The 13,130-nt window shown below is 38.4% G+C and overlaps 1 protein-coding gene across 2 annotated transcripts in view; it reads right to left on the bottom strand.

Moving 5' to 3' along the window:
* LOC139983753 (uncharacterized) overlaps positions 1-13,130 on the bottom strand; it is a 118,221-nt gene that overhangs the window by 13,826 nt on the left and 91,265 nt on the right. For both annotated transcript variants that reach the window (XM_071997505.1, XM_071997504.1), the window contains 6 exons: positions 11,731-11,829; positions 6,347-6,502; positions 4,984-5,071; positions 3,357-3,871; positions 1,416-1,526; positions 550-749 (listed from right to left, as the gene is read on the bottom strand). In XM_071997505.1, the coding sequence (XP_071853606.1) occupies positions 550-749; positions 1,416-1,526; positions 3,357-3,756 (711 nt within the window). In that variant the 5' untranslated portion in view covers positions 3,757-3,871; positions 4,984-5,071; positions 6,347-6,502; positions 11,731-11,829. The remainder of the gene's footprint in view (positions 1-549; positions 750-1,415; positions 1,527-3,356; positions 3,872-4,983; positions 5,072-6,346; positions 6,503-11,730; positions 11,830-13,130) is intronic.

The following is a 13,130-nucleotide window of genomic DNA, read 5'->3' as shown; positions in this document are numbered from 1 at the left end:
TGATCACATCTGATTAAACTACGGAAACCCCGGAAAATTCATCACCGACGAGTGTCAAATAACTGATTGATACGTAAATCTCCTCGATTCCCCAAAATGTTGAAAAAATTTCCTTTTTCTCCTTATTCCTTTTGTTTTGTTAGGGGAGGGGGGGTGAACATTCCTTGTACTTGCAAAGAATGCACCTCATACCATCATGCCCCGATTTGACAAACCAGTAATTGAATGAATTTGTTCCTTAAATTTAGCTCTGAAATATAAGTTAACAAAAGTGTGGACTTTTTATTTTATTTTTTTTGACATGAGGGTCTCTCCACCACCACCATTTTACGGGAATTGATACCACGGCCTCGTCCTACCATCGACAATGTTAAACCTTATTGACGAATAGCCAACTTAGCAGCAGTCTGGAAAAACGTTGAAGGGAATGTCCAGGCTTGGCCGGGGAATCACCAACAATCATTCAAAATAAAAAAAATTGAGTCCTGTTTTCTTACTAAATTAAAGTACTTTACAACCACAGCAAATGTCCCCAGGGGGCATCCTTACCTGTTCGGGGTCAAGGAATTTTCTGTTAGCTGTCAGTGTTTGATGGAATGTTATAATTGAGTTGGCTTGACCGGTGTACACGGCCTTGGCCGCCTGATTGGCCAAAAGCGTGGAGAAGACGTGGCTCGGTTGGTGGGCCTGGTTGGGCCCGTGGTAATGCTGAGGATACTGCATTGGCATATGGGGGAACTGAGGCCCATCTGGATGGACGAAACAAAGGAAAGATAAAACGGTTAAATCAAGTAAAAAATTCCATTTTTCCATTTCTTTATTCCAGAATAAATTTACAGAGAAATTTATAAATAGGATAAAACTATAACAATATACAGAACATCAAAAATACAGGTTAAGACATAAAAGTTTATGAGATTAAGTTAATAATGAAACATACAAAGCCATACAAAACTGTAGATTTAATCAAAACCACGACGGTTTACAAAACACAGTGTCTCAAAACTGATGTATTATTTCTCAGGTTCAAAGAGCGAATAGTGTGTTTGAGCGAGACGAAAAAACATCCTTAAAAATTGACGATTTGGGGGTTTGCTTGGATTTTTTCTCTACCCCCCCGCAATAAAGTTTTCCACAAAGCAAAACAACAATTGCTGGGGGGGGGGGGAACAGAGCAGTTTATTAAAAGGAATATTTTTCTGAGATTCGGATATTCGAAATCCTCTCACCACCATAAGGAAGATCACAGCTTCTGAATTTTTCTTTAAAGAGGAACGGTCATAAAAAAAAAAATTAAGATTTTTTTTAAAAAATTGTCATTTCCCTCATGAATAAAGAAGAGTGATAAAAAAATTTAAAAAAATAATAAAAAAATAAATTATTGAAATCCATTTTTGGGGATTTTGTCGACTAACCTATCCTGTTATTTTCTCGATTCATGACCATGTGTCCGTCTGTCTGTTTGTTATTCCAGTTAGGGCTGGTCTGCAGTTTGTCATGCTGAGAGACTGGCAGGTTCTTCACATCTATGAGGACAGAAAGAGACACAAACAGACAATAGTAACATTAAAGAATGGTTCTGTGTATCCTAGCCTGAGTAGCCTCTTCCAATCTTTTGTCTTTTCTTGTCTTCCCAATGGTCAAGTCATCCCCACCCCATAAATTTTTGTTGTACTATAATCATTCAGTATGCCTTTTCTCCTGGGCTCCACCCCTCCCCCCCCCCAAAAAAAAACAACTTTTTGCTCTATTAGCACCCTTGCAAGCGCTCTTTACTCTCGGTCATTCTTATATGCTCCCTCTTCTCCATCCCCTTCTCCCCTCCCCCCATTCCTCTCTTGTTTTCTTAACCATCTCATTTTACCGCCTTCTTCCCAATTACACTAGAGCTGTCCATTTCCACCGCCACCCCAAATCCCACACTTACCCCAATCCGCCCCCCCCCCCTCCCCCAAAAGAAAGACCTATGCACTAAGTTGGTTCATATATATGTATATATCAATATATGAAAACGTCGTTTACCTCCATTTCATTAACAAAAGTATATGAATATATATATATTACTCTGGATCATACCTCAGGTCGACATTTACATTGACTTACACACTAAATTCAATCAATTTTTTTCTAACCCTACCCCTGAACCGACCCGAACCAAACCTTGTAAATGAACGTTTTACAGGACGGAGAACATTATAAAGCTATTTTCGAGAATAAAAAAGTTTCTTAAAATGGTAGTAAAAACAATAAGTCGACACTGAAATGCCGACCTAAGGTACACTGTCGACCTAAGGTACACTTTTTTACCATAAACTGTCGACCTAAGGTACATAGAAGTAATATATATAAGCAATATATATATATATTTATATACATATATATATATATATATATATTACAGGGATGTAAGTGCAGCCCAAAAAAAAAACCGGAAAAAATATTCGGAGACCCCAGGTGAATGCCGTCCTAACACATCCTACTCCTAGCTCTGACTACTTACACACTATCGTTATGTTAGGCTAGCTCGAAGTATTAGCGCTAACACATCTTACCCCTAGTTCTTACTACTTACACACTATCGTTATGTTAGGCTAGCTCAAAGTTACGAATACATCGCAGCGAACTACGGAATAAAAAACAGTCTCACATTCGAATGCGATCACAAATATCGACTTTCATTTGCGTATCCCGTAGATTTCCGCCGCTCACAAATATCACAAGCGCTAATTCCAAAACTTATGTCGAGCACCAGCAGTTACGAAGATATTAATTAGCAGTCCAATCAACATGAATTAGGCAAGGTTTTTCAACGACAGAAATGAGCTATAGCGATTTGAAGTTCGCACGTACGCAACGATATTCACATGGCACAATGTTGTACAGTGCAATGCGATGATGCGAAACTGGAAATGGTATTTTGAGTGATCGATGAGTGAAAATTGAAGTTAGCTTGCTACAACGGGCCAGGCATTTTTGCCGCGTTGTGTCTTTGATATTCGAACAATTTTGTGGAACTTTATTGGAATTTTAAAAAAAACGGATTTCCGTAAAAATACGGAAGACTTATTGGAATTTTAAAAAAAACCGGATTTCCGTAAAAATCCGGAAGACTTACATCCCTGATATTAGAATAATGGAAAAAACTGTTAAACAATATATATAAAATTACATAAATATATTTATAAATGTACATACAAATTAATATGAAATTTATGTCACACACACCAATCTAACAACCAATAGATCCCTCACCTCCCCCCACCCACCCCCACCACCCTCCCATTCCCCTCCTGTCCTTTCCCCGCCTTCCTACCCCATCCACCCATCCCTCCCTCCTAACAACCACGTCTCCTCACCTAGTTGGTCTGTATTGCTTCCTTGTAGTAGTTGCTTCTCATGAAAGACTCCTCCTCCGTTTTCCTCTTTCTTCATCCCGTCCTTCTTGCCGCCGCTCTCCTCTTTCTTGATGTCGATGTTCGTCCCCATCCCCGTCACCGCCGTCGTGGTGGAGTTGAGATTGTTAAAGGAAGCACTGTTCAAATTCAAACCCTCCTCCTTGATGCTGTCCAGCTTGTTGTTGTAGCTGGACACCAGCTCGGACTTCACCCGGATGGACTTGTCCTCCTTGACGGGGCCCATCGCCTGGACCCCGTGGAATTTGCCAAAGTTCTGCGGCGACATGTTGTGCGGGGTGGGCTTGAAGTCCCCCGCGGCTTTGTTGGCCAGCTTGGCCAGTTTCGTCAACTCCTCGGACATCTTTGGTCAAAAGTCTCTCTCACAAAAGCACAGAAAATATGACGACGAAAAAACACTTAAACAAACTTTCCCTCCTGTCGTTTGGAATAATTCTCTCTGGTTCCCGAGTCTGTTCCTGACAGAGAAAAAAAAAAAAAAGTCATGAAGGGGACAGGTTAGTCAAAGCAAACAAGGGGTAAGCCTTAGATGGGGGTTGGGGGGGTAAAGGAACAATACGAGAGACACACAGGAAAATGAGCCTTTGCAGACCATGAAACCTGCATGACAGATAAATATGTATCTCTTGCATGTGGCTCACAAGAAACTAAATAGCCCCACACTTTATTAATTTATTTCACATCAATACAGAGAAAGTCATATTGTAGATTTTCTAGCAATGCCTACCACATACCACTATGATTGAGTACCATTTGGGAATTTTTTTTTTTTTTTCTCGCAGACAACCTCTCTCCACCTGGGCCAAGAACTGTCTGCACAAGAACATTTTTAGTGTACTAAACACAAAGTAATCTCCCATAGGTTACCTTTGCTTTAAAAGGATCGTCCAGGTGTAAATATCTCTTTGATATGTTAAGGAGGAACATAATCTAAGCATTGTGGTGAAATTTGCATTCAATTCCTTTGTACCGTTTTTAGATATATTAGGGGATGGGGGATGATTGAGGTCATTAGTGATAACTCCTATTCTGGGGTCCACATACATGTATATTCACTGGTCCAATGGGTCAGTGCATGGAGACAGGTTGAGAAACTTAGGATCTAAGTCATTTGCACAAAGGTGTTTTAAAGGAACAATAAACTCTATTTCTACATTCAAAAGTCTACTTAAGACCCATCTTTTCACTTGTTCTTTTGTAAATTAATCTGCTTTCTTTAAATTCTTTGTAAAGCGCCTTGAGCAGTGACTTTTGTCTACTGATTTGGTGCTATATAAGTCTCTTTTATTATTATTATTATTTATATTATTATAATTATTGTTGTTGTTTTTATTATTATTATTTTTATTTATTTTGTTGGTTTTTAATTTCAGAATTTTTCCTTCTTTTTACTGGCTGCTTCACTAAACCTGCTCACCAGCCAACAGACTTTGGTAATCTATAGTATCAAGACCTATAAACGTTGTCAGATTGCCACCTGCATTCATAACAGAACTTGTTCTTTGCAATGCCCTGCCACTCATCAGAATGACCTTTACGATTACGTACATTCACTACAGCCATTCCTTACCTCTTGTTTTCTTTCAGCCTCCTCGTCTCCCTGGGTTTATGCCGCAGTGCCTGGAGTTTCCTCCTCTGTTCTTCCAGCGCTTTCCTTTCTGAAAACGAAGAAAAGAAACATTAATGACACTTATGTCAGCATGTAAAACTGTGAAAACTTAGGCAAACAAAATGCTTCACCCACCCCCCCCACACCCCACCCCCACCCACCCGATATGGTGTGGCTGTTCAGTGGCATGTGATATATTAACTGATATATATATATGGCTGTTATGTACTGTTCAGCATATATTGTAGCTGTACAGTGGCATGTGATAATGTAAACTTATATATGTGACTGTTATGTACTGTACAATATATATTGTAGCTACACAGTGGCATGTGGTATGTAAACCGATATATGTGATTTGAAATGAACAGTACAGTATAAATTGTAGCTGTACATTGGCATGTGATATGTTAATTGACATACTAATGTAATTTTCATATATCTATATATATATGAACATATACATATATTTATATTGCAGCTAGTACACAGGGCAAATGTAAAAAAAATCAATTTTTATTTTCTTCAACGCCATTGTTCACATTTGTTGAGCAGTTTTTGCATTTCTATATAGTTAACCAGTTTCATCAGTTGACCTCAGCCTACATACTGGTACCCAATACACCTTTCTATATATCATATATATATATATATATAGATATATATATATATATAGAGATATATATATATATATAGATATATATATAGATCATCGTGGCAAATTTTCATGCAGGACTACTTTGAAAGAATAACCCACACAGACAAATACCAGGCTTGACATTTTCCAAAAAGGATTTCATTCCAGGAAAGAGGGATTAGCCTCAAATGTCACATGAAAAAGGGATTAGCCACAAATGTCACATGAAATGTTAAATGGATTCTCTTAAAAGGAGGATGTTCTGAATTAAATTACTCTTGTTACATTTTTCAAGGTGCAAAACAACAAGAATAACTACTGGTGCTATGATGGGGGGAGAAGGAGGGGAGGGGTGAGGGGTGAGGGAATCTAAATTTTACCAGAAAGGTTTCCAAGGTATTTTACCAGAAGGTCCTGACCGTTTGACATTATTTCCAGACGTTTTGTGGGGCGTTAAAGAGAATTGATGATTATATGCTTTCCAGGGGAGAAAATTCAGCATATATATGTGAACTTGTCTCACATTACGTTGTCAAAGCAAACAGGTCATTTCACAGGCTTTCCATTGTACATTTGCAATTTTCTGAGGGCAATTCGAAACAGTGTTGTCTTACTTCAAACAGTGACTTTTTCCAATTCATTATGTATAACTTCCCGGTTGTGGTCTTACATGGGTTCTGCACTTACCGGTCGAAGAGACTTGTTTGTGACGAGGCCAAACCCAACAGTATTTTTTTCTTTCCGGTGCAGTGTGGGATATATTTCTCTTCCTGTGTGGAACCTCTCCAGCAGTGCAAATACAAATATTACAGATGCTAAGGTCCAGAGGTAGTCCTCTTCTCTCTGTTTAAAGGAAAATAAACGATGAGAAAAAATGTAAGAGTGAAAGATCAATTTTTCGGACTTTTCCCTTCTTTTTTTGTTTACGAACAGACACATACAAGTAATATATACACACATGCACTGACAAACAGATATATATTTATATATATATATATATATATGTATATATATATATATATATATATATATATATACTTTATTTATAACTATATATATATATATGTATATATATACTTACAGGACAACATTACACTACACAGTTCAATGCCTTGGAGAGTCACACACTATACATACAGCTTCTAGCTATATCTACTGCAAGTAATGATGGAAAATAACGACAACTATAATATTGACTCGCATTCTTGTGTGAAAAACAACGGTGCAAAGAAGAAACCGATGGGTATTATTATTATTATGGGTAATGAAAACCAAGGCAGGAACTTGTGAATGCCTGCTATGCTTGCATTGATGCCCCTCAGCGGTTTCTGACACCCACAGAAAGTCAACCCTTCATGGACCTCTAGTATTATGCAAAACGTTATATATAACTTTATATATATATAACTTTTTATATATATGTTTATATATCGATATAAATATAGATATATATATATATATATATATATATATATATATATATTTATATTGGTGTAAATATTGGTTCTTCCAAATTTCCCACCTCCTCCTTCACCTCCCCCCCCCCCTCCTCCCCATTCATTGTGTTTCCTTTAAAACATGCTCGCATCTAACCATGAAAAAAAACACAAGAATATGCACGACAAATTTACAATTTTTCAATCCTCAAACATGGGAGGGGGGCAGGTGGAGGGGCGAGGATGGATAGAGGAGGATGGATAGAGGGATTGGATCCAGATTTCAACTGCACATCATCAAACTTTGAAATGCTACAATTTTTACTTAGATACTTCTTGTTTTGTCAAAATGAAAGGAAAAACATACTTATATCACCAAAGTCTAATTTAAAATTTTCAACCCAAAATCATTCCCCCCCCCCCAAAAAAAAATAAAAATTTACAAAATTTCATTCATCTTCAATTTTTCCCATTCAATTTTTGGTTTGTCTCTTTGTTTCCATTTCTTTGTCCTTTTATTTCTTTCCTCGATCCTTTCCTTACTTCTAGCCCTCTCGTTTCGGTAATTACGGCAGACGACTAGATGCATGCTAAGTAGCTATAGTATCGAATAATCGAACCATGTTCGATTCATGAAAACCGGCTCGTACATGTTCAATATCGCGGACAAAAGAAACAAACTGTCACGCACGGACGCCACACATATATATCTATATATATATAAATATATATATATATATATAACCTGGTCGACATGAGCAAGGCAGGCATACCACTGCTGCTGCAAGAATCAGCAAGAGAGAGGTGGAGAGAGAAAGCACACTGATTCATTAGCCGCTCGGATGGGTCTGATGATTCAACAGGCAGCACTAGCCGATTCTTCAATAGTATTAAGCTGCTCTGGTTGTGTAGCCAAGGCGACACGGGAAGATTATTACGAACGGGAACTGCCTCCCGCCGATATACATGTGTAGGAAACTAATATGATGCTCTTAACGAACGGACGCCTCGATTGAAATCCCATCGTATCTCCAGCCTGGGAGGAGAGATTGCGAGATTGAAGAGGGGGGGAGGGGACATGTTTGGTGGACAGACATGTTTGGTGGACAGATTGTCCACTGTCCCGGGCTGCTATCTCGTTTTTTCTTTCGTTTTTGATGAGCAATGCAGGTCGGATGTGGGCTGGGATTTCCTCGGGATGATGGAGACGTATTTCAGAGAGCGGATAAAACGAAACGTGGCCTTAATTCATCTTGCTATCGGAGATGTTACCGTGATCACTGTTTCCATATCTGACACGTGTGTGAGCTATGTAGAGGTGTTGACAGATGCGCCCACAGCTAGCTGTCTCCCTTCAGTTTGTAGACAGCAAAGAGTTACTGGATGGAATAGTCACTATATATATATACATATTAGGTTTTAAAGGAAAAAAGCCCACCAAAATCAGGTTCTGTTTTAAAACTAATAGAATCACAACTGATGTGGTTTCACCCCCCCCCCCCCCCCAACTCCCTGATATTACAAAATAAATATCTTATGATCTTTGTAACTGATGTCTTTAACTTCATGAACTCTTTGGATCAAACCTTTTGAATCTATAAGAGGCTGATAAATCTATTCATAGAACAGTCGCTGTACGCAAATTAGTGCGCTCAAACTATAAAACTTAACGGATCGAAATCCTTCGATACAAAAACATGGTTTGAACGATCCAGTTCAGAAATAAATTATGCACTTCCATCTTGATCTCAGAAAAATGGAATGTATCTAGGGAATCATCAAGGGATCAAATTTTCAAAAAGAGCAAAAATAAGAAAATTAATGAAACCAAAATGATCCCACCCTTCCTTTCATAGCTAAATTGTTAAGCCTGGGGATCAAATTCTTGCTAATTACAAATATCTAGGAAATGAAGGGATCAAATTTTCTCTGGTGTCCAAAAATGCAGCCCAACTTCGAGGCTCAAAGCTCTAGATCATTCATAAGCTATCAATAATATGAATATGAATCATACAAAGATATCATGCCAATTCTTTCACTGATGGGATTGTCTCTCGATTTATAATGCGATTTATCATGCGATTTAGCATGCATTTTATCATTCTATTTATCATGCAATTTAATCATGTTTTATCGTGCGTTTTATCATGGGATTTATCATGGGTTTTTATCATGGGATTTATCATGTGTTTTATCGTTTGATTTATCATGCGATTTATCATTTTTTCTTTTTCTATTTTTCTATCCGCAAACAGCGAAACCCACTGGCATTTAGCCAGTAAATACGCATTGTCTGAAGTTCAAGGCCTGTGTCGCTAAATTACTGCAACATTATATAAGTAAAAAATATAAACTGAACACTTACTGGGCAAAAATGTTAATCTTTTCAGAGAATTTTTTGTCCCAAATAATGCTGACAGTTTTATATGCTAGTCAACAATGACGGGATATTTAACTGTACCACATATTGCTATAAGATCAAAATCATAATTTGAGTGATTTTGATCCATTAAAAAATTATCTATAGACAAGGATCAAATTAATTTCCTGTTCTAATCCATATCCGATACATTAAACCTGTGATTTATTTTGAACGGATATTTACTAAAAACTTGAGGTGTGAAAGATACTCAGAGGTCTTGTACCATTTACAAAATTGCAATGATGTTCTATTCATGTGTACCCCAAAAACTGATCAACAATCCCCGTACAGCCACCCCAACACCCACCCAAACACCGCCTAACCACTACCCACTGCCTCCCACCCAGTCTCCATTCCTCCTCTCTCACCCCCCCCCCAAACCCCCTGTCAACAATTCTCAAAAGCTTACAAAAGCACTTCATCAACATGTACTAGAACTGCGAAATGAAACTGTGGGGAGGGGGTGAGGGAAGGGAGAGGAAGGGGTGGTTCTGTTTTTTTGGTTCTTTTGGGTTCTCTTTTCTAATTGTAAAGTTCTGTATTTTTTCAGGGAGTGTCACTACCCGACAAGCCCTACAGGGTTTTTTAGTACACTTCCTTTCACAAGTTTTGTTTCTTATATCCTTCTATGTCATATGTCATACTTATGTTGTGATAAAACAAAAATGAAAGAAATGAAATGAAATATCTATTCCGAAAAGTTGAAACCCAGAAAGCTTTAGAATAGTGTTGAAAGAAAACATTCCATATCTGTTACGAAACAAACGGAACATTTTTAAGTTTTTTTTAAAACACTTCCCAAATCCACGGTTTTCATTCAATTTCACAAATTTTATGCTTAACATTTATTAACCCCGTCCTAAAAAAAAAGCATCTCTCCAGATTGCCAGGTGTAATCTGGAATCTTGCCTGCAGCATTTTTGAACCCACCCCCCGTGCCACCACCATACCCCACCCACCACCCCCCCCCCGCAGGCAAACCCACACGCTAATTCCCGTCGCCTTCCGTGAAGCTGATTTCCTAGCGAAACGGTGTTTTTGCTTTCTCTTTTCCCAGTCGCACCTCGCGTCTCTTTTCATGTCCCACATCGAATTATTTCCACGATAATTCTGACGCTTGCCATGCCCCCCGATGGTGTGAAAAACGGGCGGTATGATTGATGGCGTAATCCGGTGCGCTTGACTACCCGGAAAAAAAAACCAAAAACCTATTTTTCTTTTTCTTTCCTTAATCCAAACAGAAGATAAAAAATAGAATAAAATAAAAACAGACTATCTATTCAGCTTGTCTTTGTAATTTGCAAACAGAAGTATTTTTTTTTTCGTTTTTTTTTTTTTTGGTCATGACTTTTGTTTACAAGCCAGGCTTTCCACTCTCATTTTTTTTAGAAAGATGATGTTTGTTGGAGGGTGGTTTCTTTTCTTTGGTACATTATCCCCCCCCCCCATTTTGGTTCTTTTGTCTTTGTGTAGGGTATTTCCCCTGAGCCCTTGGAATTCAATTAACATGAGAATTAGGTGTAATAAGGAATCTGGCTTCATTTTAATTACCACATTACCCGTAAAAAAAAAATTAAAAAAAAATTACAAATTTTGCTATTTTTTGTTTCCTTCTCTTTTCTCATTTTTTTTTGGCATTTCTTTCGAAGGTGACGCGGCTTTCGGGCAAGAAATGGAGGAAGAACCTACGCAGGGTACATTACCATATGTGGCATGTGAGAATTTCGTAGCTGGTGAGGATCGGGTCACTGAGTCATAAAGCCGGGTCAAGTCGGTACCGGTACTTGACTCGCGTCCGACTCGCACCGACACTGTATTAACTCTACACACAGTGGTACCTGTCATTTCACTTTTGAAATTGAGCGACACCCTTCCAAAGTTGAGGGATGGAGAAACACAAGACAGCGGAAAAATTTCCAGAGATTTACAGAAATCTTTCGAAAGTCCCGATGAGGATTTTTTCCGTCCCTATAGCCGATCGATGATTTGGACGAGATGCGATGTTTGGACAGAGTGAAACTTTCAAGATGTCATCGGTAACGCCCAATCACTTTTATCGAGCTAAAAAAAAAACCACTAAAGCGTCAAAATTTACATATTTTAATTTAAGATTTGCAAATTTCTGAATATGCAAAATTTAAATATTTTAATTTAAAATTTGCATATTTGGAAATTTGCAAATCCATTCGAACCAATCGGCTTCCTGGACTCACCATAGGTAACTCGGTGACATTTTGAAACAACTTTCCTGGTAAGCTGCCGGGGGTTTGTCTGGGATCATCCACTACGACATGGGTGAAGATGGTGATAGACTGTAAGAGGAAGAAGAAGAGAAAAGAAAAAACAATAAAATAGATATATCCAAAAAAGAATATATGTAAAGTACGACATAATTTAGATTGATTTTTTGATGGCACCATGTTATTCAGGGGAGGGGGGGGGGGAGAGAGATAAGGACAGCAGTTATATTGAGACAAGAAGCTTGAAATAACAAATATCTTTCAAAGTTCTTGGAAGTTTTAAATAAATGATAACTTTAGCCAGGAATTCTTCAAATGTCAACAAAAACGAAAAATAGTGAGTTGAATTAATGTTTGCATAAAATTTTAAATTATCCGAGATATTCAGTTTTAAAATAAGAGATGAACTGGTGATCATAATGATGTTAGATCAACACAAACCTACTGTTGAGGTTTTAGGAATTAAACTGAACATTTCAAAGGAGGACCCAGCATCATGTAGCCAAGCTGCAGCATCATGCAGCCAGGCTGAAGCATCATACAGCCAGGCTGAAGCATCATGCAGCCAGGCTGAAGCATCATGCAGCCAGGCTGAAGCATCATACAGCCAGGCTGAAGCATCATACAGCCAGGCTGAAGCATCATACAGCCAGGCTGAAGCATCATGCAGCCAGGCTGAAGCATCATGCAGCCAAGCTGAAGCATCATACAGCCAGGCTGAAGCATCATACAGCCAGGCTGAAGTATCATACAGCCAGGCTGAAGCATCATACAGCCAGGCTGAAGCATCATGCAGCCAAGCTGAAGCATCATACAGCCAGGCTGAAGCATCATACAGCCAGGCTGAAGCATCATACAGCCAGGCTGAAGCATCATACAGCCAGGCTGAAGCATCATACAGCCAGGCTGCAGCATCATGTAGCCAGACTGAAGCATGCAGTCAGGCTGCAAAGGACGCAATCTACACTGAGCTCTTTCCATGTGATAGATACTCCCGGTCGTGGGCAGAGATAATCCCTATTGTTCGATTATTCCTAGCAGATTAGCATTTTGCATCCGCTGCAAAGTTTTGTTGCAGCTCACATTGAAAATAAACAACCGAGTGCTTGTAAAAGTTTCATTCGATTAGCTATACTCTGATTTTCAAGACTTTTACCTTAAAAAGTATGCTGAATCTGTGGAATGTTACTTTCAGGCTCAATTGAATATAAATGATTGGCTTCTCCACGTCAGCCGAAATGTTAATTTTCGTGCGTTGTTTTGTTGATTCTAAAATAACTTGACAAAAAAACATCTTCTGTTTTCTTTTTTTCAAATAATTAACAGAGCATTCTTGTACAAACATTCTATACCGTTTGTCCATGACAAAGTTG

The sequence above is a fragment of the Apostichopus japonicus genome, chromosome 16 (genome assembly GCF_037975245.1).
Source record: "Apostichopus japonicus isolate 1M-3 chromosome 16, ASM3797524v1, whole genome shotgun sequence".
Taxonomy (NCBI): domain Eukaryota; kingdom Metazoa; phylum Echinodermata; class Holothuroidea; order Aspidochirotida; family Stichopodidae; genus Apostichopus; species Apostichopus japonicus.
Note: the sequence above shows the minus strand (reverse complement) of the source record. Positions and strands in the feature narration are given on the sequence as shown.